Below are 27,916 nucleotides of genomic sequence, written 5' to 3' on the forward strand. Positions count from 1 at the left end.
AAAACTTACCCACTTTTTATCAGTACCTGTCACGTGTCACACTAGCGGGGACACAAGTATTGATCAGGCGATTCTGGTCGCAATTAAGCTCGGAACAATGATGTATACACAAGCATACACGCATCATTATTAATAATAAATACATGTACACAGTATATTTTGCATTGCAGACGCACCGGCTTAACGTAGTGGCTTGCACGTCCGATAATCGGGATTAAGATGGAATTCTGTGTACCACTCGGAGCCACAAGTGACCTGCGAGTGTTTATCAAGCAGAGAATGGGATCAACTACATTTACATTTAGAGACACTGTTCAATATAGCTAAGTGAAGGCGGTAGACTCGTTTCCAGAATTGCAAGGGTGCTGTATGCGCGTTCTCATTTCTCGATATGTAATAGAAAGATGGGATTTTTCCGTAGTCAAAAGCGCTGGATAAAAGATCGATCTAGGCCGCTATCGCCCTCGAAAGTCCTGTTTTTGTGTTCATGAGGCGTAATTTGCATTATTCGGCAGCATGTTGGCAACTAAATTCGTGACCTTTTGTTTCGTAATTCTTTTATCGTATCATTAAAGCTCTGAATTTTGCGATTAATTGAGTATAAAGTGCTTGTGTGCTTAAAAAATATATATAAATTACTTTGTTTGAGAAAATGTGGAGGTCGCGAACTTAGTTGCCAACCTAATAGCTATGAAAATAGCTACATGCGCAGTCGTATGCTTCCGCGAAATGCAAATTACGCATCGTAAACGAAAAAATAGGACTTTCGAGAGCGATAGCGGTCTAGATCGATCTTTTACCTAGCGTTTTTGACTATTGAGAAATCCCATTTTTGTATTACCGAGAAATGAGAACGCACATCCCGCTCCCTGGCAATTCTGGAAAAACGAATCTACTCCCTTAACACTTTACCTACCGGAAGCCTATTAATAGGATTTTCAATAATCGTTTTGTGTCAAAAGAAAGTATAGAAATTTTCTTTTACATTGCAATCTTAAATGATTCTATTAGATGACGTTATTGAGGGTGACTTGTTAGTTCGCAATGAAAATTGCTGTTGCTATTGAAGGTTCCATTAAAAAAGTGTTTAGCCATGTACCATAGATTTTTCAAAATGATGCCATAATCACCGGTCGGTAATGTGTTAATATAGCATCTTGTACATTTCACAAAGTAGAATGCTAAGCAAGCAGCGTAGAACGTGGAAGTCATCAAAAAATTCGAAAAGAAGGAAATGAAGTTGAAAATGAAAAATCAAGTTAATACAACGTCTTCTACATTTTACAAATAAGAATGAATACCTTATTCGACAGCTGAGCAAGCATCGTATACTATGTTAGAAATGATCAAAAAATTCGGAGATAAAAATACTTCGAAGTTAAAAATGAAAAATATTAGATCAAAGTATTCTCAAGAATTGAAAAGAATTGAAGAGTGTTACTAATCCGGATGCGGAAGTCGTACAGTTACGAGTGCGGCTTCCGGCGATGCAGTTTCGGACAGATGTAGTCCCGCTGTAACAAGATTTTGGATGGAATTAGTTGATGATAGAATAACTCACTGCATTCATGTTGTTTACAAGGTGTATGTACATATTGGTCGATTCACACGGTCGAAGTGTCGCTGGTTACGCGTCCAATAGCCGCAGAATCGGAGTAAGAGAGTCGTTACGCGATTCTGTAAAGAAAGAGACGCGAGTTAGGGGAAGGATCGAGAAAGAGGGAAGCAACGAGGAGAGCGTGAGAGAGGAGAAGACAACACCCGCGAGCGAATTATCTGGTATTTTCTTTTCAGCTTGCGGAGCGGCTAAGCAAAGGTCAAAAGTTGAGCAATGCTCTCGTTATCGGTGCAAACACCGCCTTCGGATGTGCAGTGCATCGGCATCGAGCATTCGGTGCTGTCGTCATCGAGAAAAAGCTCGATCGCGAATGTTCGCCTCACTTATTGCTTATTTTTATGTTCCCTCGATGATCCATCTCGAAGTGGCCATTCGGTGGCCGTTCCCTTGGCGATGGTGATCGTTACAGTGTCCACAAGCCGATTATCGGTTGTCACGATCCGTGACATCGCGCAAAATGATCCGCGTGAATCGCAAGGTCCACGCTCGAACCGCAAGGACGTGTTGACCTGCCAACATTACATTTCTTACTGTAACACGGAATATTTCATCGATTTTTCATAATTAATCTCATGTGAATGCAAGCAAAGATCGAGGTTGTGCAACGAAAGCTTTTGTTTCGATGTATAGTCACCGCGTATTCACAAGGGGAAAGTTACCCTCTCACTACCGGATCAGTCACGTGACCGGTCCATGGCGGAAGCGCTGGGAGTAGCGTCGTAGAAGGGGAAGGTAGAGTGGGGACACAAGTCTTAATCTGTTGGCGACTCTGGTCACCACAATCCCCTGCATGAATTTCTGAGAACTCGTGGTGGGAATTGCAAGCATTCATACTTATGCAATGAACGAGTGCAGTGCAGTAAACAAGGTTGCAACGAGCAAGCTTTTACTGTATATCTTTGTCAAATTTGATTGATCGTGCAGGACCTCGAAGAACCGAAAAGTAATCAATAGACAACGGATTTTACCGCAATTTTGCCTGCATTGCAACAATCTGGAGTGAAACAGGAATTTATTTTCCATCACAATATGTTTAATATGTTGAAAATAATATGATAGTATCTCAAAAATCTTCCAATGTGTTCACTGTTTTAAAGTAATCAATAGACAGCGGATTTTACCGCAATTTTACCTGTTTTGCAACAATCTGGAGTGAAATAGGAATTTACACTGTTTTAAATTTCACCTACCCATCGTTGTCATAAATGCATAAAATCCGCTGTCTAATTAATCAACGTGATCATTAGACTGGATTTGATACATTCATGATAAATATAAAATAGAAATATTGTTTGCAATTTATTTAATCTGCTAAACTATCGCACAATTCTAATCTATCGTAGCAGTACAACAAACACTAATCACATGTCGCGATTTCGGTGTAAACAAGTGTATCGGACAAAGTTGCACAACTTGTTGCACGATGAATCATTATGTCATCGTTATGTCATAGCACTTTTAACAAATTTTTTTCGAGAATAGTATTTAGGTGAGGATGTTTACTGCATGTTTATTCGCTGTCTCTTAAGTATCGTTTCCTGTGGCGTCGTTCGTATCCGCATGAGTCAACTTCGGAATTTATGTATTTATAACAAAAATCGGTAGATACAATTTGAAACAGTGAAACGGACGTTTCTGATGATTCTACAGATGGCAACACGTCGACATTTTTTAGCAGTTGTGGATTGATATAAATGTTTTGCCTGTAGCTGTCGCAAAAAATGTTTTCGCTTTTTCAAAGTGAATGTGACTTTAGGCGAGAGGTCCTGAGTGAATTACAAAATAAACAGGAGAAATGGTTACGTTAACTCCTTGTCGTATTTTAACTAGTCAGACTCACGATGAAGACGTTAACAAAGTCTAACAAATATGAATGTTACGCCTTTCTTTTTAGATGAAATAAAATTTGAGAACGTTATCATTTCAAGATGTCTGAAATTTCGGAGAATTTGTCGCTAAATCTAGGCAAAAATGTGACTTTTGTCAAATGAAGCTGAACAGGTTGGTAAAATTCAATTTGATTTTACTCGTATGCGTATTTTATCAACCCTTAGTGGTGACCCAGGAGTCGCCACTAAAAATTGGTATACTTCTATTCAAAATATTGTTCACATTATTAAATATGTCGCTATTTAATCAACTACTAAACATTTAAGTATTGCATCAATATCACATCAGAAAAAGAAAACAATCATATGGAATGGAATTATTCCAAGTCGTAAGAAACGTTAAATTTTCGAATATAAACCAGCTCCGAGTGTGAAGGGTAAACGTATCCCGTAATATCGTAATTTACAAAAGTTGAGATAGTTGAAAGTTGAGAGAGAGAAAGAAAGAGAGAGAGAGAGAGATTGTAGTAAAACATGAAAAAAACTGTTCGATTTGGACGAGCGTGTGGCGAGGTCCGCTGGTTTCGCGGGCCTCGGCTTCCGGCTGGATGTCTAACGAGAGATAAACGGATCACCGATAAAAAGAGGCATCCATGTAGGATGGATAACGCGATGGAACGGGCAAAAGAAGAGAGGCACCAGTTACGCACATAATGTACGAGTCCTCTCGGAGGAGCTGGAGGAGTCCCTTCCGGAGGCGCGGCGCCGCGCCGCTGCCACGGCACGACGTTCTGACTATAAGTAAGTCTCGCGCGGCGCGCCGCGGTTTAATGTCGCTGCCGCGTTCGTGGCGCCAAGAGGAGGGCCCATTGGCGACGATAAGCCTCCTTCGTGTCCGGTACGAACGGCAGAAAAAGAAGCCGAGGAAAAGGAAAGACAGAGAGTGAGAGAAAGAGAGAAAGAGAGAGAGAGAAAGATAGTAACACGGAGATAGACGCACAGCAGCCAGCTTTCACCCGCGTTTCAGCAGTGAGCATACGTATGTACACATATATACCCCGGTTCGGGGTGTGGATCGCGACAGTGTAGATAATAACGTAGCTGTCAGTCGTGTCCGTCCAGTGTCAGTCTAGAGTTAGTTAGTGAACGGTGAACGTGTCGACGAGTGCGACTAGCGCCGGGCATCGGTATCGGAGCGTTTCAACCCTCTGTAGCCAACCCTTTCTATCCGTCAGCCTCTTTCTCTTTATTTCGTTCTTCGTTGAATAGTGAGACAATTCTCCTCGGGTCTTTTATAATAATTATTGTATCGATTGCCAGTGTCGAGAACGAAAAAGGGGTAGAAGACGATACGTTGTGTTCGACTGGGCCGGTGGCAAGTGTCAGTGATCGAGAGACCGTAATCAGCAAGAGGTGGCTCGTTTTCACCCTCGATCGTAGGGGGTGCGCATGGTCCGTGCAGCCTGCACCGACGATCAGGCTAACCAGCGCGGGACCTTTCTACTAGCGGTTTGGATGGTGATCGTCGCGCTTCTGTCTCCACGCTCTTAGAACCACCATGTCCGGGCTGTTTTACACGCTTCTTGGGCTGGCGGCCAGCACGAGCCTCCATTGTGCCGTGCGACGCGAGATAAGCCCGTGCACCTGCAGACAGGAAGGGTTCTCCAGCCCCGCTATCAACCCCGCCGCGGCCGCAGCAGCCGCTGTCAACACCGCTAACAACCCCGGCCACCATGGACACGGGGAACGGATCGAGGTTCTGTGCGAACGAATGGACTCCTTCGAACAGCTTGCTGGTGCACTACGGGGTAAATTCACTGCGGAACAACAGATCACCCTCAGGGTGTCACATTCCAACCTGAGAGACATATCCCGGCATGACTTCAAGGAGCTGAGAATGTCCATCACCAAGCTCGAGCTGAACCACGATCATCTGGAGTGAGTGCACGTCATATTAATTCGTTTTATTCAGTAGACTATGTAAATGTTTCTTGTACTGAAATGTTCCTTAAACAATTCTTGTGAAACTTGTTTAAAAAGACTGTGTATGTACATGTACAGAAGATTGCCACAGAAGATGTAGATACACAGTAATTTTAACACTAAACATTTAACACTAAACAGAACAATTTTAACACTGCTGGTCAGATGATCGGTTTTAGATTTTTCATCTTACAATCATTGAAATGATGTAGTTGCTTACATGGAAATTGACTCGATAAATTTCTTTATCCAAGCACATATTGTGATAAAAATTGCACGGAATCTAAATAAACAGAGCTTTGTCATTTTTATCAGCTGAAACATATCAATCGCTTGTAGTGCTCGGTAGGTTTAGTGTTGAACAAGTTTTTCATTGCGTTGTATGGGAGTCTACAGTTTTGTTTAAAACTTCCTCATCTTCACTATGAACATTATACATTTGAGCGAGGATTTGTGTCATTCTTAACTTTCTGACTTAATTGGTGCCAATCACGTGCAATGCATTACGTTTTTACAGTTCAAAGAAATTAATACCGCCACATTACGCAGATAGCACGCGACGTCTTAAAGACGTCTTTTTTCGAGAACTCTTTTAAATTTCACGGAAGCCTAGAGCAATAACGGAATACAGTGATTCTATTCACTCGACGAATTAAAATCGCAGTAAAAATAAAAGTGAAGATTTCTGGAACAAGTTTTTGATAAATAGCAAACAGAAGGAACGCTTCCGATAACGTGTTGAGCATTAGTTTAACAGGCTTTCAGAGATTATGCGATTTTACGGTGCGTCAAACAATCCTCGTAAGCCTCGTTGTTCCTCATTGTTTTACAACTCTGAAGGTGTTTATCTTCTGCAACATTCACGATTAAATGCTGTATCTTGCAACTAGTTCGGACAATATTTGTTCCGCATAACAAATATGATCCTAGTGACTGTACGCTTGTACAAACAGCTGAACTATTAACGATTAACTTTTTCTTATCTTCGAAGAAGATTTCGCCTTGAAGATATGGTGTCAAGTATTAAATTATATGGAGCATTTCTCTGGTTTATTGGACTAGTAATAGGTGAAAGGTTGATGTTTCATCGCATCCGTTATCGAACACATTTTATCTGGACAGCTTCGACTATCTTCTCAAATAATAGCGCGCGTCACGTACGTGTCAATGGTCAGGTCTCAAAAAGGGGGCACGATTTTCTTCGAATAATCAAGTAAAAGTTCCATTGAAAAATGCGAAACAATAACCGAGTTTCAGAAACGAACTGACCAGTGACCAACAGTTTTCTTTTTTGAAAAAGGTGAACCAGTTCAAACTGGAAGCTCTTCGTGTTTGAATTAACTTTTCATCCTAAAGGATTAACCCCTTGCCCTAAAATTACGTCTCGGAGGCCTCGTGGGATTCGTACAATTGAACTTGATTATTTTTAATATTTGCAATATATAGAAATTGTCGACACGTCAGTCGTAAAAACAAAAGGTTACATGAAAATGCATTTCCCCTTTGAATAATTTCATTCAGCAACATCATTCAATTTTTCTAATATCTCTGTAGTTTTGTATTTGACCACTTTTGTATCATAAATGCATAAAATCCGCAGTCTATTAATCAGTAATCTGTAATCGCGGAATGAATGATTAGTTTATCTTTTAACACAATTAACGTTGCATGTAATTATTAGACTGCGGATCTTTATGCAAAATAAAAATTGTCTGCATCGATTACGAGCCAAAGGAACCAAATAAAAGATTCGTTCTTCTTTTAATTATCTTATTAAGCTGAAACTCACCGATGTCCTTAAATCTTTTTAATATGCCCACTGCTTTAAATTGTATGTTTCTCTTTTTGTCATAAATGCATAAAATCCGCAGTCTAGTAATTATATGTATACAGAATATTGAATTAGAATCATGATAAGCAGACTGATGATTTTATACATTTCTGGTAAAAATGGGTGGGTGTAACTTCAAAAAATAAAAAGAGGAATAAATTTTTATGTGGTTCCTCTATCTTGCAATTGTGATTCAAACTAATTGCAATAATATAATAGAACAACACTGTATCAGTGAAATATTGATTCGAGTCAGAAATGACTCTAGCATAGGTCTAGAACTCGCAGGAGTCCGAGGGTTAATGATTACCGAGTTAGTCATAACCAGTGATTACATTTGCTGGGGTTATTCAAGTGAATTAATCATGATTACTTAGTAATCGGAATTATTAATCCATGAACCTGATTTTCTCGTTAGTTGGAATCGTTGATCATTAATTAGATTTTGCTCAACTCTGCATCGGTTTTGCACTCCAAATTCACCCTTTTGCAAGTCAAATTCAATGTCTACAATGAATATACATACATATTTGCATAAATGTTGAAATTGATTTGCAAAAGGGTGAATTTAGAGTGTAAAACCTGCATAAAACATATTCACCCCTGCACTAAACCTACCACTATGATTTTATACTTCTTATGTTAAAACTATTGAAATTATGAAGTAGCTTACACGAAAATCGATTCGATAAATTTCTTTATCCAAGCCCAAACTGTATTAGGTTGGCAACTAAGTACGCGACTTCCAGATTTTCTCAAACAGACATTTATATATATTTTTTAAGCACGAGTATTTTATATAAAATTAATCGCAAAATACAGAGCTTTCCAATGATATACAGTTCAAAAGGAATGGTAACTGAATGAGGTTATAATTATACAATAAAACAATTACGAAACGAAAGGTCGCGAATTTAGTTACCAACCTAATAATAAAAATTGCTCAAAATCTAAATAAATAGAGCCTTGTCATTTTCGCAAACTAAACCATTTTAATCACTGTTAGTGCTCGGTAGGTATAGTGTTTAAAATGTTTAAATACGTTAGTATCTAATCGATTACTAAACATTCAAGTATTGTACGAGGCGTTACATCAGTTTCGTATCCATAAAATGAAGAAAAAAATGGTTAGTATAGAATAGAATTATTCTAGGTCGAAAGAAATGCTTCATTTTCAAGTAAGAATAGCTCCGACTGCAAAGGGTTAACACTAAACCTACCACTGCCGGTCAATGTTTTTATTAGGGCCGGTTTTATATTTTTCATTTCACATAAATTTCATTTTCATAAATTTCCTTATCCAAGCACATATTATCATAAAAATTGCACAAGATCTAAATAAATCGAGTCTTGCCATTTTTCTAAGCAAAAACATTTTAATCGCTTTCAGCGCTCGGTAGGTTTAGTGTGAACAACCGAAATACACTTCGATCTACGTAGATCCTACCGCAACGCAGTTTTGCAGGATTTCGCGATCGGCTCGTCCGCGGTCGCGTCGAGTTTTCAGCTCGGGGACCGTTCCGATTAGTTTCTGTTTTCTCGCGATGAAACGGTATATCTGGCCGGGCTTGTTGTGACGCCCGTGTATCGCCGATTCTTTTTGTGTTTGTTAAACACGCGGCGTCTGAGAGCCACCGTGTACGGTACACAGGCTTTTTTCTTTCTCTGTCTCCTGTTCCGTCCTGCGTTCGACCGGCGAGATCGAAAAGGTCGCGACAAGAACGTGATCGCTCGATCCGTCCGCTTCCTCTTGTCACCAAGGTGTACGCGTTTCTTTTTATTTTTGATCCGAGTAGAAAAAGAGGTTTTACAATCGTCGCCTCCGGGAGACAAAGTGGCCAGTCGATGTCGCGGAATACGCGTACTTTCGCTCTCGCGATCGACCTCGCGGCTTCCAGGAATCTTTCTCGATCATTTCGTGGAAGACGCGCGCGGGGCCGAGGAAATTGTTCGCGCGATGAAGAAAATCGTGAGACGACGCGACGATAAGCGATATCAGCCACGCTCGACGCGAACCACGCGCACACCATTCGACCGGCGAAACACGTATCGCGTTTCTACAATGCTTCGAGACTCCTTCGCCGCTCCACATTTTCGTTTTACAGCTTATCTCCACGGTGGGAGCTCTCCCGGACACGTGAACAACTCCTTCGATCGCACAGATCGACGCACTCGCTCCGGATTATCTCCGGCGAAATGGAAACAGGCGAACGCGTCTCGCACACACTGGGCCACAATCGCAGAAAGCTGAATAAAATTCGTGTCTCCGTTAGTCGTACTGTATTTTGCATCGCAGTTTTTAGGGGTGCGAGAATGAGACGCTGCCTTTAGAAAACTACCCTTACAACGGCTGTTCTCAATCTAAAAACTTGAAATTTTGCTAGGTGATTTCGAATGCGATTTTAACCCCTTGACGTATTTTAACGAGCCAGACTCGCGATGAAGGTTTTTAAACAAAGTCTAACAAATATGAATGGGGAAGCGTTTCATTTTCGATGAAATAAAATTTGATTCGTTTGCAATCAATGCGGACTTTAATGCAAAATAAAAATTGTATGTAGAAGAGACTGGAATCAGATGGATGTTTAATTCTTATCTTAATAATCTTGACTAACTTATTCACTGTTTTAAATGGCACCCACTCATTTTTGCCATAAATGCATCAAATCCGCAATCCAGCATTAAAATAAATGTAACCAAACAAAAAATATACATTTTCTTTTCCCTTCCACGACATTTTACGAAATACGTTTTAATCACTGTAACTGTAAAGAAAATGGTACAGCAAGGGGTTAATTTTGACTTAGACCACTTTCATAACCCTTTTCACACGGAACTATTCAAAAACTAAACGTTTCTTCTAACCTAGAATATTTCCATTCTATACAATTTGCTCATGCAATACTCAAATGTTTAGTAATTTGTTTAATATGAAATAATTTCATAACGTAACAATTATTTTACATTACTGATACAACAATGTTTAGTGGTATCACAGAAACGCCACTGGTGTTCTAAGGGATAATTATGGCCACCTGAAAAGCTCAACTGCTATTGGCGACAGTAGTAGAGGACATGTTAAGGTCAACTCTCCGGTTTTTGAAATAGAATGATAGGGCATTTTAAGGTTCACGCAGTGACCTGCGACTCAAGGTCGTTCAAGATCATCGAAGGTCCAATGCGATAGAAAATATTTTACTTTGAGTTGACATTTTTGTATGTCCTCTACGCGTTCACCTACAAAAAATTGAAACATAATTTTTTCTATCACCCATAGCAACGTAATTATTAGACTGCGGATCTTCATACAAAATAAAAAATGTTTGCATTGATTGCAAGACACAGGAGTGAAATAAAAATTTCTTTCCTCTTTTAATTATCTGATTAAGCTGAAACCAATACACACTGATGTCTTTAAATCTTTTTAACATGTCCGTTGCTTTAACTTGTGCTTGCCCATTTTTGTCATAAATGCATAAAATCCGCAGTCTAGTAATTACATAAAGTAATTCGTCTAATGTGTGATATCGAATCTAGTTCAATAAATAACAACAGGTTACGGGCCGAGGATATTTCTGCGATATCGGAGGAATTCAATAATTAACCCCTTGCCGTATTTTGACGAGGATGAAGGTTTTTAACAAAGTCTGACAAATATGAATGTTACGCGTTTCATTTTACATGAAATAAAAAATTTGATTCTTTTATGCAAAATAAAAATTGTCTGTATCACATTTGCAAGAGACTAGAGGCTGATGGATGTTTAATTCTTATTTTAATAATCTTGACAAGCTGAAACCATTATATTGGCATTATTAGATCATTCTAACTTATTCACTGTTTTAAATGGCGCCCACTCATTTTTGGCATAAATGCATCAAATCTGCAGTCCAGTAATCAATATGCATACAAAAATTATACAGTTTCTTTGCCCTTCTACGACATTTTTGGGCATAAAGACGTTTTAATCACTGTGACGTTCTGCTGCATTAGAGTATTTAAAAATTCATTGTACAATAAAAGAATGAAATTGCTCCTATTCAAACGTAGCAATGATTTCCTCAATAATTCGCGAATTAAACTCGAAATTACAGATTCAGGAATATTACCGTCGAGGAAGTATTGCTGCTCGAATTACAATGTTGGTCACGCGTCTCGCGCGTCTGACCATGAAATTCTTTAATCATTTAGAAACCGAGTGCAGCCATCGAGCATAGGCGAATAATGAGACACTCGCGTCGGTATAACAAAAACGAATAAAAAGAAACGTTTCCGTAAAGCAATTATGTCAGGTAGTTTCGAAGAAAATGGCGTCCGAACGAGAGAACTTTTAAACGAGCGTACGCGCTTCGACGCACCGCATTATGCATTGATACCAACGACAATATCTTCGTGAAAGGTCATCGTCTGATGTTGCGAGCATTCAGCAAAGTTGATTCTATATAACAGCGCGGACGGCTCCAATTAGTATAATTATTTCGCGAATCAACGACCGCCGGCTGCCGGAAACCGTTTTCGAACGTTCGCGCGCGTCACGTTCCGCAAAGTTTCCGGGAATTCGGGGAATTCTCGATCGCCACGCGAAATATACAGTTTATCTATCCGAAGCAATCGCTATAGCTCCGCGTTTATCGTCACACGTCGTTTATTATATTCGTACAGTCTTTCACCGTCGACGATAACGGATTGAATAATACGCGGATAACGAGACGAGGAATTTTTCGGCGACGTTTCTCCAGGAAATTTCCTCGCAACATCGGGGAAAGCCCATCAAAAAGTATTCGAACAATTAATTTCCTGAATTTTTCTCGAAAATTGTATTTAAAACGACGTCAAAATGAACGTAAAATGGACGTTAAAAAAGGTGTCTTTAAGACGTCGCGTGCTATCTGGAAAGTATGCAAGAAAATATTCTCTAGATCTCGTGTTTCTTGAATCGGGCAATGTTCGCAAATTGTTACCCTTAGATTATGACTTTATGTCACGATTAGACAGCGGATTTTATGCATTTACGAATAAAAAACTTATTTTCAACCTATGAAACATATTAAGAAAGAAAACAGATTTCCATTTCACTCCAGTTTGTTGCGATTCGGATAGAAAATGTTTATTTCGCATGAAGATCCGCTGTCTAGTCACGATATATTATTTCTTATATAATCATTGTTCAGGAGGACACAAATAAATTGTTATGAATAAACTACTGAGAAATGAGAAGGCGCATGCCGCACCCTTGCAATCCTGGAAACGAGACTACCACTTTAACACTTTTATTTGACAATTATCGAAATTGTAAAGGTGATTTCATGGGAATTTATTGAATATACTTTTTGTCTCCAGTATATATTATAGTAAAAATCGCACAAAATATAAATAAATTTAATCTTGTTATTTTTATGATACTACACACATCAGTCACTTTTGATGGTCGGTAGGTTTAGTGTTAAAAAGTAAAGAACCTTTACGTTTTCATCGTTTTTAATGGATTGCATGCATGGATCAAAGGATCGATTAGAAAAATGAATTACCTCTCCTGCAAATCTTGTCGAGGATAACTCGAACGGCGAAGCGCGCGTCCGTTCGCCGGTCGATTGTTTCGCGGAAATCTCGAATTTTTCCGTTTCCAGATAAAACGATCGTCGTTGCGCACAAAGGACGAATACTGGTCTTCCTTGATTATCCTGATAGGCCGCGCACCTCGCGGCTGATGAGTGAAAACGAAAGTCCTTGAGGGACCGCGGACGTCGATCGGGAATGCGTCTTTGCACGAAAGCCAGAAAAAGAGAGGAGAATGAGCGCGAGAATGAAATCTTAATCACGACTGACCTCTTCCAGCGAGTTATCAAGCGGGCCCTGTGCGCTATCGTTTCGGAATAATTAAATAACCAAATGCTATGAGCCAACATTATGTGAATAATCGAGCGATAATGACCGTGGCCAACCACCGCTTGTACGTTCCATTGTTCCTTGTATCTCGATCAATCACGCGACGATCTTCTCATACTTCCATCTTTTCGCCGTTGATCCTCGTGACACTTTTCTTTTTACACCTGAAACCAGCAATTTTTAAGATATTGAAAAATCTTTTGAGATTCGTTCATGGGTCACTAAAAACTACAGCATATTCAAATTCGAACAGTACTCCAAAAAGGACTATTTTACAGGATTGTCACGATTTTTCGAACGATTAAATGTGTATGGAATAAATAAACATAAAACGGAACATTTTGGTGTTTCAGGTTAGTGGATGGTGACGTTTTCGCGGGTTTGGGAAGAACACAATACCTCAGTCTCGCGGATAACGATGTGCCGTCTGTACCAAGGCACATTCTATCGCATCTCGCGTTACTGAGGACTCTAGATCTCAGCAGAAATCGGATAAACCGCATAGACTCGGATGACTTCAAGGTACGTGCACTTATCATGATACAGAAGAATTTGAGCTATTTATTTTCCACGCAACTATCCTGATAGAACGTTTAGAAAAGCCTCCAACATACGTACCATCTACTATATAACATTTCACATTAATTATTTAACAATTATTGAAACTATTAATTGTAAGTCATTGCATATGAACTGACCGATTTCAGAATGTAAATTTCACGACGTGTTTTAATCAAGAAATACTATAAATAATGAATAACGATATAATTTGACATTAAACAATATTTTAGAAAAACCTCTAACATTAAACATATCACTGCCAGTCAACTAACATTTCACATTAATTATTTAACAATTATTGAAACAGTTAGATCGTTGCATATGAAATGACCGATATCAGGACGCCATTTTCATGAAGTGTTTTAGTCAGGAAATACTATAAATAATGAATAACAATATAATTTAACAATAAGAGAAACATTTGAATGCGAACTTTCTTCCCGAGCGATGCAAACCGGCTCCGAAAAACGTTCAGATAATTATAGAACGGAGGAAGTGCTGAACGATGAAAACGTTGCAAGTTTCAATGGAAAGAAATAATGCAACAAAGAGAGCAATAAGAATAACTAGCATCGGTTAATAACATCAATGTGGAGCACCTTATAAACAGGAAGAATACGAGCTCGCCATTAATGACTATCAATTACGAACGTTGATGTAACCTTTCCTGACCGTAGTGCCACTTGCGCCTCGCGAAGTATGCACTGTGCACTGATCGAATCTAATCACATTTCAGCCGACTTTTGGAATGTACATATTATTGACAACATTGCCATTCAGTTTACACACACACGAGTTTCGAAATAGCTAGCCTACAATAGTTTACAGCGACCAAACAAGATTATATTTCGTTGTGTGTGATTTGAATTTTTTCATTTGCAAAAATTTCCAACCTCGACTTTATTAACTCGGTGGCACGTTCCACTGAGCGTAGTGATGGGTCGCGCCGCGGTGAAGCAATGAACAAAAGAAAGGCAGAGATTGATTTAATTAGAACTCACTTATTCAGCCGCAAACGCAGTTGCTGCTTCGAAATGTGTGTCACTGGGCCATTCGGAGACGAACTAAACAGCTGACTTCAAGTATAGGCAGTGCCGAAAGTTGAGAAACGTACGGTTAGGTCAATGAACTGCACAATGGTGGTAGATAACAACCGCGAGCTTCGAATTGACACGTCACTAAAGACGTTCTCTCTATAGCGGTTCGAAAAAGATACTGATTTTGCGCAAGATTTTCCCGAAGAGTTTAGGGAGGCATTACCCATGTCGAGCGACGGGGTGGTCGGGCAAAAAAAAGGATAGGGGAGGGACCGCTGTAAGAATTTATGGCAATCATATGGCAAAAAATCGTCTGTCCTTTTAGAAAGTAAGACAATAGAGAGTCATAAACGCCACGTATACCTGACAATTTCTAATAATATACTACCGCGATTAACCGGCTTGGTCGGAGACCCGAGCAAATAATTAAAATGTACATCAATATATTCCAAAATAAATTTCTTATTTTTGAAAATTTATTTCCCTTCGAATTTATTTAAACACATATTTATATTCGGGATCCGGTTAATCAAAGTCCTACTGTGTATTATTACTCTTAATATCTTTTAAACTGCACCTACTCATTTTAATAATAATAAGTAGACTGCGGATTTTTATGGAGAATAAAAATTGTCTGCATCATTTGCAAGAGACTAGAGTCAGATAGATTCTCATTTTAATAATCTTGACAAGCTGAAGACACTTGATTGGCGTTATTAGATCATTCTAACTTTTTCACCGTTTTAAATGGCGATCACTCTTTTTTGCTATAAATGCATAAAATCCGCAGTCTAATAATAAGTACTCAATCGACTGCAGATCTTTATGCATTTATGAAGAAATTGGTTGGACGAAATATAAAACGGTAAAATATTTAAAAAATTCAAGAATGTTGTAATGTTGCTTTTAACGTAACAAAGTCGTTAAGGGATGAAATCAATTTTTATGTTATTCCTGCTTCCCACAATCAATGCAAATCATCTTTATTTTGCATAAAGATCCGCAGTCTAGTAATCAATATATTCTATCAATGACCAAAGAGTCTTTTCGAAGAGAATTTTTAACCCTTTGCACTCGGAGCTATTTGTCTGGAAAAAATTAAACACTTCTTCCGATCTAGAATATTTCCATTCCCTATGATTTTTGAAATTGGATATGAAATTCGTATAATACCTCATACAATACCTAAATGTTTAGCAATTTTTTGAACAATAAACAATATTTTGAATAATGGCACAGCAATTTTTAGTGGTGTCTCAGATGAGACAACCGAGTGCAAATGGTTAAAAATTAGTAAAAAGAAACGCATTCAAAACTAGAGTATGTACTCCGTTAGAACACGATGATGTTTCAATTTACGGAACGTCTTCACCTTGAGATATCATGGTCGGAGCTCTTGTTTTTCCGACGAACGAACGAATCGTTTCTTTCTCTCATCGTGCAAGAACAGAGACAACAAACTGCCAATGTCTCGGCCACGAGTCGACAAGAGAAAGAAAGAATATTGGTAAACACACGCGTAATATATTTTCCGTAAAGCATGCTACACGTGGCTTTATAGTTAATACAGATTTAAAACCGGCGTGCATACAGGGTGTCCCATTTAAAGTGGACCACACGAATTCGCCAATCTGAAATCAATTTTTGAAATTATCAAAGACATCAAAAAATGTTTCGTAGCCGACACCCTTGTTTATGCTTTTTTTCTTTTTGGTTTTACGTCGCTTCTTCAACTGCTATGGTTATTAAGCGACCCTTGTTTATGCTTGAAACACTAAATTCAAAGTCTTTGAGTAATTAAAAGTTAAAAGGTGCACGGATACTTCGTACACTCACTGTAGATACGAACGAACAATTCATCTCGAGGAGAGGAAGACAGCAACGACATGTAGCTAGCCTGGTGGGGTTTCCCTGGCGCTTGTGCCGCACGTGACCGGCCACGTGCAGAGAATAGTCCGCCAATCGTTCTTCAGACGATACGTGCTACTTACGAGATTTTTTTATTCACCGTTGCCTCGGGTTGTTTATCGCACGTTTTAGCTGCAGAAAAAAGACATGGAAACGGAGAAACATTTTTCCGTAGCCGATGCGACACGAGCCGCCCCCCTCGATAAAAATAAACAAAAAACATTCGACAAAAAACTTCGGATTATTGAAACGGCTTATTCGAACCTCGAATAATAATTTGAATAGAAAAAACCTTTTAAAAACCACGCTTAAGAGAAAACAATTTTGTTCCTAGTTCTCCATAAAATGCCGAATCCAGTTTAAACGATTGATAATATTTGTCCCCTAAATTTTAAGCAATTAGTTCAAAATTTCTTCTGTTATAAAATTAGTGTCGGAATAGAGATAGAAAAATTTAATATAAATTTAAATAAAATCATGACATTAGTGACTATAAAAATAAAAGCGTGGAGCGTTAAACTATATTGACGTAATCTTCGTGGGAGCTCCACGCTTTTAATTTTATAATCACTAATGTCATGATTTTATTTAAATTCCTATTAAATTTTTCTATCTACTCCGACACTAATTTTATAACATAAGAAATTTTGAACTAATTGCTTAAAATTTTGGGGAAAAATATTATTGATCATTTAACTGGATTCGGTATTTTATGGAGAACCAGGAAAAAGATTATTTTCTCCTTTCTAGTGCATTTTAATATAAGCGTGGTTTTTATAATAAGCTTATTCTATATATTTTATTTTCTACTTTTATTGTCACCGGAAGCAAGTGTGTATACAAAATTTCAACAAGATTGGACTATGGGAAGAGGTTTAAAATTCGATTACAAGATTTGACGCATACAACATAAAACAACACAGCAAATTAATAATATAAGCGCGGTAAAACAAGCTAATATAAGCGTGGTAATAATAAAATACGAGTCGGCGCGTGTCGCAGGGAATTATGCGTCACCGTGCATTTGCAATTTACATCGCAGCGTGAAAAATGCGCGCTGATGTAAGTGCGATGACAATGTCGCTAATTATCGCGAAAAAAGAGGCTGAGTGAGAAACTGTATTCGATTCGAATCGATCGATTTCTTCGCGACTGGAACTTCTCCAGTTCGGTCGTGGCTCGAATCTCATCCATGCACTTGCAACACTCGTGCTGCGTAACAATGCTGCTTCAATATTCACACTCGGCTGACGTGCCGCCACGATTCTCGTTTAAATGTTGCGCGGCCTCGGTATTAATCGCTGTCTGCCGACGCTGCTAAATACGATCCTCGTAAACCGCCGTCGAAACACTCGAAATATCATTTTGACTTGACAGACGCGGGTGCTAGATCCTCCTGTCTTTATCGATCCCGTCTCTGTAGGAAAATCACGAATTTTCGTACGTAAGGCTACGGTCTGATACAGCCAGAGTTGGGCAAAAATTTAATTGACGATTAACTTCATCAATCGATGGAATCAATCGTCGATTTTTCAATTATTACATTCTTGATTAAAATTTTAATCGATTAATGCCCAACTCTGGATACAGCCATGCAAAGTTTAATGCACCACTCGAGTGCGAAGGGTTATGTTACTGCGCAACGCCATATTGTCTTTATTTCGGATCGCATCGAAAAAATTTGATGTTTGCGAACACTTATATGAAGACACTCGGAGACGGATATTTGAAGAAGTATAATTTTTCTTTCGGATTTCAGTATAACCCGACGCTGCAGCATCTCTCGATGGCCGGGAACGCGATTTCGGAAATGGTACCGGGATCGTTGCCGCCATTGGTGAAACACCTACACGTCGGCCGTAACCACTTGCAGAGCTTGAATCGGACTCTACGGTATGTCAGTTTCTTGGCTACTGAAAATTTTCGCGTTCGTTCACGAACTGTTCAGAACGAATCGGACATCCTGTTTATCGTTCTGCCGGTGCCTCTTATTTAATTGGCTCCATTCAACGTTGATGCAACCGGCCCGTTCTTCAGATGACCGAACGATCGAGGCAAACGCACACGCAGATTATATCCGGAGGATAGAACAATTAAACGATCTCCTCGTCACGTGTCTACGCCGCTTGAAAACTCTGTTTACGTTCGAATCGTTTCAAAGCAATGTTTACGATCGAGTGAGATCATCTCGCAAATCAAAGACATTGCTGTGGCTAGACTGCGAGACTTTCCGCGGAATAAACATTTTCCGAGCGATTTCTCCGACGCAGAAATTAATAATTCGAAAATAACTACGTTCAGAGAATCGTTCGATATCTTCGCGGTTTTCCGCCTCACCAATTCATTTTCATCAAGAATTAATTAATGTTGATCATTCCATGGTTTTGTCGATGTATCAGCTCATGCCATAAGTAAGGCAATTTTTCTCATATTCACAATCATTATTAGACAGCGTAATCATTATTATTAGCGTATGTTTATGCGAAACAAACATTTTCTGATTTGCAACAAACTGGAATGCAATGGAAATTTATTTTCTTCCTTAATACGTTCAATAGTTTGTTAGTGTTTTTAAATTCTTCTAATCTTCGTACAGTTTTAAATTACGCCTACTCATTTTTGCCGTAAATGCATAAAATCCTTCCGATCAAGAGAAATGCAATGATAATACTCATCATTAGATCTTCATGCAAAATAAAAATTGTTTTAACAAGAATTTATTTCCCTCTTCATTTTTGTCATAAATGCGTAAAATTCGCTGTCTAATTATTATGCACTGAGAACTGAGAACTTTCAAGAACCCTTTCAAGAACAACTTTCACATTCTTCATGCTTCCTCATATCATGGTTTCCTCGAATTATTCTTGGAAGGTTGAAGAATCCGGAAAATATGCGTGGCGTTGCAGTATGTACTTATTTCGCGTGCGAAATCCCTCGGGAAGTAAGGGCGCGCGTTCTACGTTGCTCGATTTTTGTTCCAGAGATTTGAATCAGCTGGAGTGGCTGCTAATTAACGCCAACGAACTGACATCCTTGGACGGTGAACTACCGTCCTCCGGTCACAACTTGAAGATGCTCTATGCGGTAGACAACAAACTGACTCACTTGCCGGCGGAATTCCGCTATCTGCATCGCCTGGAAACTCTGTTCCTTCAGCACAATAAAATCCGCAGCTTGGACGGCACGTTGCAGAAAGCTCGCCGATTGAAATTCCTCGAGCTTTCGTACAACGATTTGCAGGAGGTAATTAATTCTTTTTAATTTTAATCCATGCATGCTGTTGGAAACGTATCAAATACACGGGCAACTTTTAACGATGCATGTTTCTTGCAATCCTGGAAACGAGTCTACTTAATGGACTTTTATTCATTACAATTTATTTGTGTCCTCCTGAACGGAGGTATCTTATTATCAGCATAATATAAAAAATAATATATCACAACTAGACGGCGAATCTTTATGCAAAATAAACATTTTTTCTACCCTGAATCGCAACAAACTGGAGTGAAATAAAAATCTGTTTTCTTTCTTAAGAAGTGCATAAAGTCCGCAGTCTAATTACAGCCTAAAAGTCATAATTAAAGGGTAACAATTATTTTTGTTACACTTTTTCTAACAATGCCCAATTCAAGAAATTCGAGATTTAAATTCTAGAGAATATTTTCTAGTTTCTACTTCTAGAATATTAGAGAATATTTTCTAGTTTCTAGTTCTAGGACATTAGAGAACAGTTTCTAGTTTCTAGTTCTAGGATATTGTCTTAAAGATGCCTTTTTGCGTCCATTTTAAGTCTGAAAGTCTTACGTCCTAAAAAGACATCTTTTTCGACACGTTTTAAAGACGTCTTTTTACGAGACTTTAAAAACGTCTCTGTGGTATCTGGGTTAGTCTAAACTCGATCGTGCACAGGCTTGTTATTAAAAGATCTGAAAGAATGAATTGCAGAAAGATGTTTTATATGCCTCGCAGATTATCTGCAATTTGACGTCCGTACCGTCAATCGCATAGAAATACGCGTAAAGTGCGAGTGCACGATCACGGTGCATGATAACACGTGGAGGCGTTCGTTCAGTGTTCCGTGCATTAAGTCAATTACTGCATCCTAACGTAATTATTATGTCGTGCGCTTCCGTCCTGCGGATTAAATTTTTATTGAAACGGACGGGTATACGGCAGTCTTCACCAGTAATCCATTTCAACCAACTTCTTCCGAACGATCGATTCGAACGGTTTCGCTTTTCACTCTTGAGAAACCACTTCTTTCAAGAAAATCAATTCTGAAATTGTAGATCGAAAGATCTGTTCTTCAATTGATTCATTTGGCCGCAGAGTCTACAAATTTTACGAAAAATAGAAACATTCTAGTTCGGAGAAAATTATGTAATTTATCATTCTACGTATCGTCTATAGATTAACGCATATTTTCTGCTAATTCTAGTAAATACTTCCCAGAACTTCTGCTTCAGTTTCTTAGAATCTTAAAATCATTTCTTAAAATCAACAATTTTTAAGTTATCAGGAAATCCTTCGAGTTTCGAATAGTACATGCTCAAATTTTTTGTACTAGCTTTTAATTGCATCTATGATAGACAACGGATTTTTATGCAAAATTAAAATGTTCTACCCGAATTGCGACATCCTAGCGACATAGAAATGTATTTTCTCTCGTTTTGATCTTCTCTCGAACATAAATAAATTTTTATTGGATAAAATAACTATATACTTCAATGCAAAATACATATTTTCTGGTGTAGTCAACAGTTCTGTTTACGCATTTAAAGTTTCGAGATTGTATATACTGTAGTAATTAATATAGTAATTAAAAGTTAAATGATATTCATTTTTGTCATAAATACATAAAATCCGCTGTCTAATGATAAGCTATGTCCACACTGAAACAACATCGGCGTCGCAAAGTAGCTCGATCTTGCTTCAATGTGAATCGTAGACCAAAGACTTCGTAGCCTCGAAGGCAAAAAAATATGAACTTTTATTAGTGAAGCGTACGGGGGTTAACTCCGAGATCGTGCACGGTAAAAGCAACTTTTCCAACGGATCCGGAAAATTCTAGTTTATCGGCGAGAATTGTTTCGCAATCCCGTTATCAAAAGATGATGTTTTCCGTCAGTTGACAGAGGAGGATTTCGTGGAAGCCGAGATGCTGGAAGACCTCGAGCTTGGACACAACTCTTTGAAATCGTTAGGCGGCACGGTTGGCGGCGACAGCGATGGAAACGGGGGCAACAGTGTCCTTTACCCTCTCAGGTCTTTGAAGAGCTTAAACTTGACGCACAACGAGCTCCGCGAGTTCTCGTTCGCGTCGCTTCGTGGTTTGCGCGAGCTACGATTGCTTGATCTGTCGAACAACAGAATCGCCCGGCTTCACAGACGACGGACACCCTCCGAGGTACTTATCCTAACCTCACCCTGCTACAAGGTGAACCCTAGTAGCATTTATGGTTGGCATTTTGTCGGGCCTTGGTCGCAATATTGGTTTTTATGCAGGTGGGCCAACGATCATGGCCAATGAAGGGCCACCGTCATTACAAGACTTGCGGAAAAAATTTCAAAAAATGCTGGACCATTAAATTCAACAGAATTTAGGACGCTTTTTATTTATTTTGGATCTAAAAATGCTATTAATAATGAAAATAGAATTTTATTTGGCACCGCTCCCTTAAAATTTGTCTAGGAAAATTGAGATAATATACGAACGGCCAACCGGGCCCGCTGACGTATTATTTTGATCTTCTATTTTACGGTTATTTTTACAGTATATCATAAATGTTATACATTTAAAGAATGTATTTCCACGGTAAAAATTGAGAATAGAAAGGTAAAAACTTCATTACCCACGTCGAACTTACGTTGAACCTACTGGGCCAATGTAGTAGTTACCATACATAACTTTGTTGTTAGTTAACCAACTATAATAATTGTAGGCCCAACGTTGTAGGCCCTATGTCGAGGATTTGTAGACAAAGCCACCAACCAACCATAAATGCCACTAGGGTGCTTACTCCGGCGATTCCCGGATCTTCGGAAATATTGAAATTACGCGTGGCTAACATGTTTTCCATCGTTTTCAACATTGACAGAATTTAGTGGAAGAAGAAGGTGAGGAAATGGCAGGGAGCAACATACAGGACATGCGTCTTCAACACAACGAGTTACGGAGCTTGGAGGGCTCATTGTTTCTGGGGATGAAGGAACTCCAAAGGCTGAACCTCAGCCATAACATTCTGGGACCGACAATCGGACCACGCGATCTACGGGGTCTCGACGGACTTAAAGTGCTCGATCTCTCTCATAACGAACTCACCACTCTTGAGGACACGTCAGAGGTACGCATGAAAGCTGTCCATTGCCTGTAAAATTATACGTAGCCATTATTTACGCGGAATTATACCGAATCAACTTTTTTTAATGTTCTTTACAAACTCGTTTTGAATATCTTTTAGCATTATGCATCGATTTATATTTTTCAAATAAAAATTCTATTGAAATACCTAACAGATAGCGAAAACGTTAAAAGAACTTTAAAATAATATTGCATTTGTTCGAAACTGACCAGAAACGTATGCACGAGTATCCTAGACAAAGATAAATGATGATGATGATTCGATATTTATTATGATTAGACAGCGGATCTTCATGCAAAATAAAGATGTTCTACCTGAATTGCAACAAACTGGACTTCTTAATATGATTAATTGGTTGGAAATAATATAACAGGATTCTTAAGTTCTTCCAATGGTTTCACACCTATTCAGTTTTGTCAGAAATGCCTAAACTCCGCTGTCTAATTGCGATGAATGAAACACTAGTGTGATACGAGTACCGTACGATTGTAGACATGGCTACCGTCCCTGGAGGAGCTAAACGCATCGCACAATCGGTTGGTGACTCTGTCCGAGAGGGACTTCCGTGGTTTTCCAGCTCTCTGTTGGGCGGATGTCAGCACGAATCGGATACGCAGCCTGTCGCCAGAACTGGTAATGAACACACGTTGCACCGTTCACGGAGTTCAAGATGTACTGCGTATTTATCTTCAAGGTAAGTGCCACCCGACTGCGCGAATGACGAAACTTCGGATGACCTTCTATTAATTAGCGCAATGTTTGCGATCGATAAGAATTTCACGTCAGATTCGAGAAAACCGCGATCGTTTATCTCCCCTGACGCACGTCGAAAATCGTCCGAAAACACCTTCGGTGCTGCAACAAATGAAAAATTATTAATAGCGACAAACACAGGTGTACTCTCCTCAAGTATGAAGATAGTAAGCGAAGAAAGATTAACAAGTCTTCGTGTTCTTTTATCGCCCGCTCTTCTTGCTACCTTCTGTATTTGCAGAAGAATGTTCTAAATTATTCACAGAGGATTAGTAACTGGAATTACATAAAAAATTTCAATAAAATTATTAACAAGTCTTCGTGTTGTTGTATCGTTCGCTCTTCTTACTATGAATTAACTGATTCATAGAGTAGGAGAGCATTTTTTCGAACGGTGAATCATTGACGTTGATTGTCTTTATAGAATGTGACAGAGGAATGTAGGTAGCAACATCGCAACAGACACATTGACACGGTGTAGAATTTTTCTTGATGATCGTTAATTATATACGCATTCGCAATGAGTCATAAATTAATTCTTAGAACCCGAGCTTGTCCATACTGACAACCGAACATATTTACATAGGTACACTCTCTTCGGAAAATAATAAATTGACGATCCTAATTATTCTCTCGGGTTATCGCACACAAATAGAAACAATAATTTGATATTGGTCTTGAAATGCAACTGCTCACTTTCGTCATAAATAATTTGTTGTTTTAATAAACAACCTCATTGTTTCGGTTCAGTAGAAAGAGCGAAATGTTTTTCAAAACATATTCTATAAAAATATAACTCGTTGAATTTTAATTATCATTATTTGAAAAAATCAGGCACGTACTATGCATGCCAATAAATATGCGTGCAAAATCTTAATACAGACGGTCGAATAGTTTTCCAGAAAAAAAATCCGGAAACCAGAACTCCCCCTTGAAGCGTCGATTTGAAACGTACACTGCCGGACGAAACAGTGAGCTCGCTGCCTCGTTACCGTTATTTGACAGGTTTTGCACTCCAAATTCATCCCTTTGCAGATCAATTTCGACCGTTTGCAAATAAAGTATTCACCACAGTTACACAGCCCTTCGTTGCACCCCCTGCCCTTCTGACCTCAAGGGAGATGCTTCCGAGTGTAATTAATTTGAAATATTCTTAATGACTGAAGTTGATTTGCAAAGGGTTGAATTTGCAAAAGGGTGAATTCGGAGTCCAAAACCTATACGTATATTTGCACCTTCTGCAGTTATTTATTGAGCGAAACAATTGTCCGGTGGCGTGTATAATTTTCCCGTGGGAAAGCTCATTCGACGCAGTGCGTGTCGCGGCGCGGCGCGGCATGACAATACACGCGTGATCGGCGAAGATCGAAGGGCAGCGAGAAAACGGATCGTGTTGCGCGTGATGCGCAAATGCTCGCAATCGTGGCCAGCCCGTTGTAAACGAGCAAATCGATGCGGAGCGATATGTGCACGTGGGCCGTGATTTCGCCCTCCACCCTCGCAAGAATAACGAGACCGTCGTCCGACGTAGACGCGTTGAATGGGCGCCAGCTTGTAATTAATAAACGCGTCGTTAAGTGTCGCGAGGACGGTCGCCGCGCGTACGATGGAACAGGACGGAGAATGAACGGGTCATGAGAGTGGACGATGCCGGCGGACAATAAATTACTGACTGATAATCACTGTGGCTCCGTTCAGCTTCGGAGCCGCCGTTTTATTTTGTTATAAGAGTTACGTTTCGCCCGATAACCCCCGTGTTGGCGCCATCTCGCATTATTTATTGTATGTATACATATGGCCGGCGACGAACGGTTCCCCGCTGTTGTTATTGTTGAATGCACTGGTTTTTCGTGTGGCAGCCGGACGTTATCGTGTCGAATCCCTCGTTATCGCCGCGACTTCGTTATTCTGCTTGGCGAAACAGCTTGTTCCTCGTTCCCGGCCATCAACCGGCAGTCCTATCCCGAACCTTGATTCGCGACCAACGTCCCTGGCCGACGTTGTTATTGCATCTGCAACGAGGCGATTGTGTGTTTACAACGCGACGCACAGTCGTCCAAAATCGTCAAATCGCCGAGAACATTCTCTCCATTGTTATCTACGCGTTATCCGTTATGACGGAACGGTCTTATAGGTTTTTTGGGTAGCACTATTCGATTCAGTGCAGTTCACAATCAGATTTTGAAATAGCACTGCAGAACGTACGGTCTCTTGGTAACTTCGATAACTGTTTCCAGATTTCTCCAATTTTTAAGTAAGAATTTTCAGAATTCATAAGATCCCATATTTTCATTTCTATGAAACTTTAATTATAAATATTCGTAGCGTACGCAAACATCGTGGCGTTGTTGGTCCAAAGGCTTTATCAGCCCAATGTTTATGCTAACAAAGCAGTTCGTAGAGTAGTTCTTTCTTCAGGTATTCAATTGATTACCTTCTTTGTTAATAACAGAAAATATAGAATATACAAGTGATAAATAATTATTATGCTTACTCTTTCTTTACAAGTTTCATAAGACGTCCAACATACGCAACCGTGATAACTGGCAGAAATTACTGTTTGTACACAGAATGAGTCATTCGACTGACATGAGATGGATGATAGCTTCTATCTCTTCAACGGGAGAAAAAGGGAGACGAAATCGTGCTCCTTTCTTTTTATCTTCTAATTGCGATAGGTTTCAATTAATGCACAGTCTATTTAATAAAAATATAGAAATTCTCATTTCTTTTTTTCTACTTTATTTCTTGGAACAATATTCCACAGCCTCGTATAGCGAACTATTGGGAGAGAATATTGTATCTTCATCTCGTTTAAGCTATTGGAGGAAGAATGACCATTTTATTTGGCTTCCTTGCAATTGGCGCAGACGATTTTCATTTTCCATAAAAATCTCAAGCCTGTCACGTGATCGTCCCGTTTCACTCGGTCTCAAAATGACTGCTACCCACCATGGGATGGAATCCCGTTTTTCGTGGCCAAAAGTCAATTTATCAAGTTTCGTATATTGAAAAAACAATCGAATCCAAAATCATAAAATGTTATTGTCTCGGGAGAATAAGGTTTTAACTAATATTTTCTATATCTCAAACAAAAATTATTGTATGTAGTACTTTTGATTTATATACGAAGGGGAAACATCAATTTTCTTTTTAAAAATAAAGTAATACTAGGTACTTCATGTTATTTTCATTAAAGTCTAAAAAGTTTGTTTTATGTCCGATAACCGGGTAGGGACACGGATTCTACCTACCTTTACCCTAACCGGTATCGATACGAATTGAACCACCTACAATAATATAACATTAGACCTTGAAATAACGCTACAATAGTTTTGGCCACAGAAAGCGAGTTCCCAGCCCATAGTGCGCTCTTGACCATCATGTCCGGCCAATAATTACCTGAAAGTGTAAACATTTTGATTACAGCCATTATTTTACGGACGAACGATACTAAACTGCTTTTTACCTTCCCATCGTAACGCGATCACTCGATGTTTTGTCTTTGCAGACAACCCGGTGCTCTGCGACCCAGGACTGGCAGACTTGACCGTGGCCCTCGAGGTGAACCACGCGAAGGTGTACGGGGTTGCATACGAATGTCCGACGACGCCACCAGAACAGACGTCTCCACTTCCGCCGTTGCCGGCGACGTTGCTGTTGGCTGCGGCGGCGGCCGCTTCCGGTGGAAACGTTTCCTTCGCCGCAACCCTCGAGTAAACTTCTGGGGATCGTAATACAATCGCAACCAATCGACATGCAGCGATGTTCGAGGAGACGGAGGGAGTTTTATTCGGCCGTGCTACGGACATAGAAAAAGCCACCGGAAGTGCGCGACTCGACTGGCCGTGGTGTACCATGGTGCAACCAACCTCGCTCTCACTCTACAAGCTCGACACGAACGTTTTAATTTGTTCTATAAAACGAAACGTGAAGAAGCAAGAGGAAAAGAAAAGACAGGGAAGTTGGTCGACGAGACTTGTTCACGCGCGCGATTAAACAGCTGACTACCGTTCACACAACTTAGAAGTCAGCCTCTCCGATCCGCTAGTAGATATTAAGTGACGAGAGATATATATATTTATTTTAACGAGCTTCGATCACACGTTGTGATAGTGCGGTTCCTTTTGTCACCGGCAGGACAATTT

At 39.4% G+C, this 27,916-nt stretch overlaps 1 protein-coding gene and 1 long non-coding RNA gene across 2 annotated transcripts; one reads left to right on the forward strand and one right to left on the reverse strand.

The window, feature by feature from the left end:
* Positions 1–1,489: 1,489 nt before the first annotated feature.
* Positions 1,490–14,196, reverse strand: LOC143212852 (uncharacterized). Its single transcript, XR_013009796.1, has 3 exons — positions 12,790–14,196; positions 1,942–2,127; positions 1,490–1,677 (listed from the first exon to the last, which is right to left on the reverse strand). It is a non-coding gene; the product is annotated as an uncharacterized LOC143212852 (long non-coding RNA).
* On the forward strand, positions 4,266–27,768 carry Ltl (leucine-rich repeat-containing larval translucida). The gene is made up of 9 exons (XM_076432084.1): positions 4,266–4,486; positions 4,768–5,385; positions 13,501–13,669; positions 18,413–18,546; positions 19,635–19,896; positions 21,782–22,060; positions 22,752–22,997; positions 23,508–23,709; positions 27,280–27,768. Exons 2-9 carry the CDS (start codon positions 5,006–5,008, stop codon positions 27,486–27,488), a joined length of 1,881 nt encoding a protein of 626 aa, XP_076288199.1. The 5' UTR covers positions 4,266–4,486; positions 4,768–5,005; the 3' UTR covers positions 27,489–27,768.
* The last annotated feature ends 148 nt before the right edge of the window (positions 27,769–27,916 follow it).

The sequence above is a fragment of the Lasioglossum baleicum genome, chromosome 10 (assembly GCF_051020765.1).
Source record: "Lasioglossum baleicum chromosome 10, iyLasBale1, whole genome shotgun sequence".
In the NCBI taxonomy this organism is placed as follows: Eukaryota; Metazoa; Arthropoda; class Insecta; order Hymenoptera; family Halictidae; genus Lasioglossum; species Lasioglossum baleicum.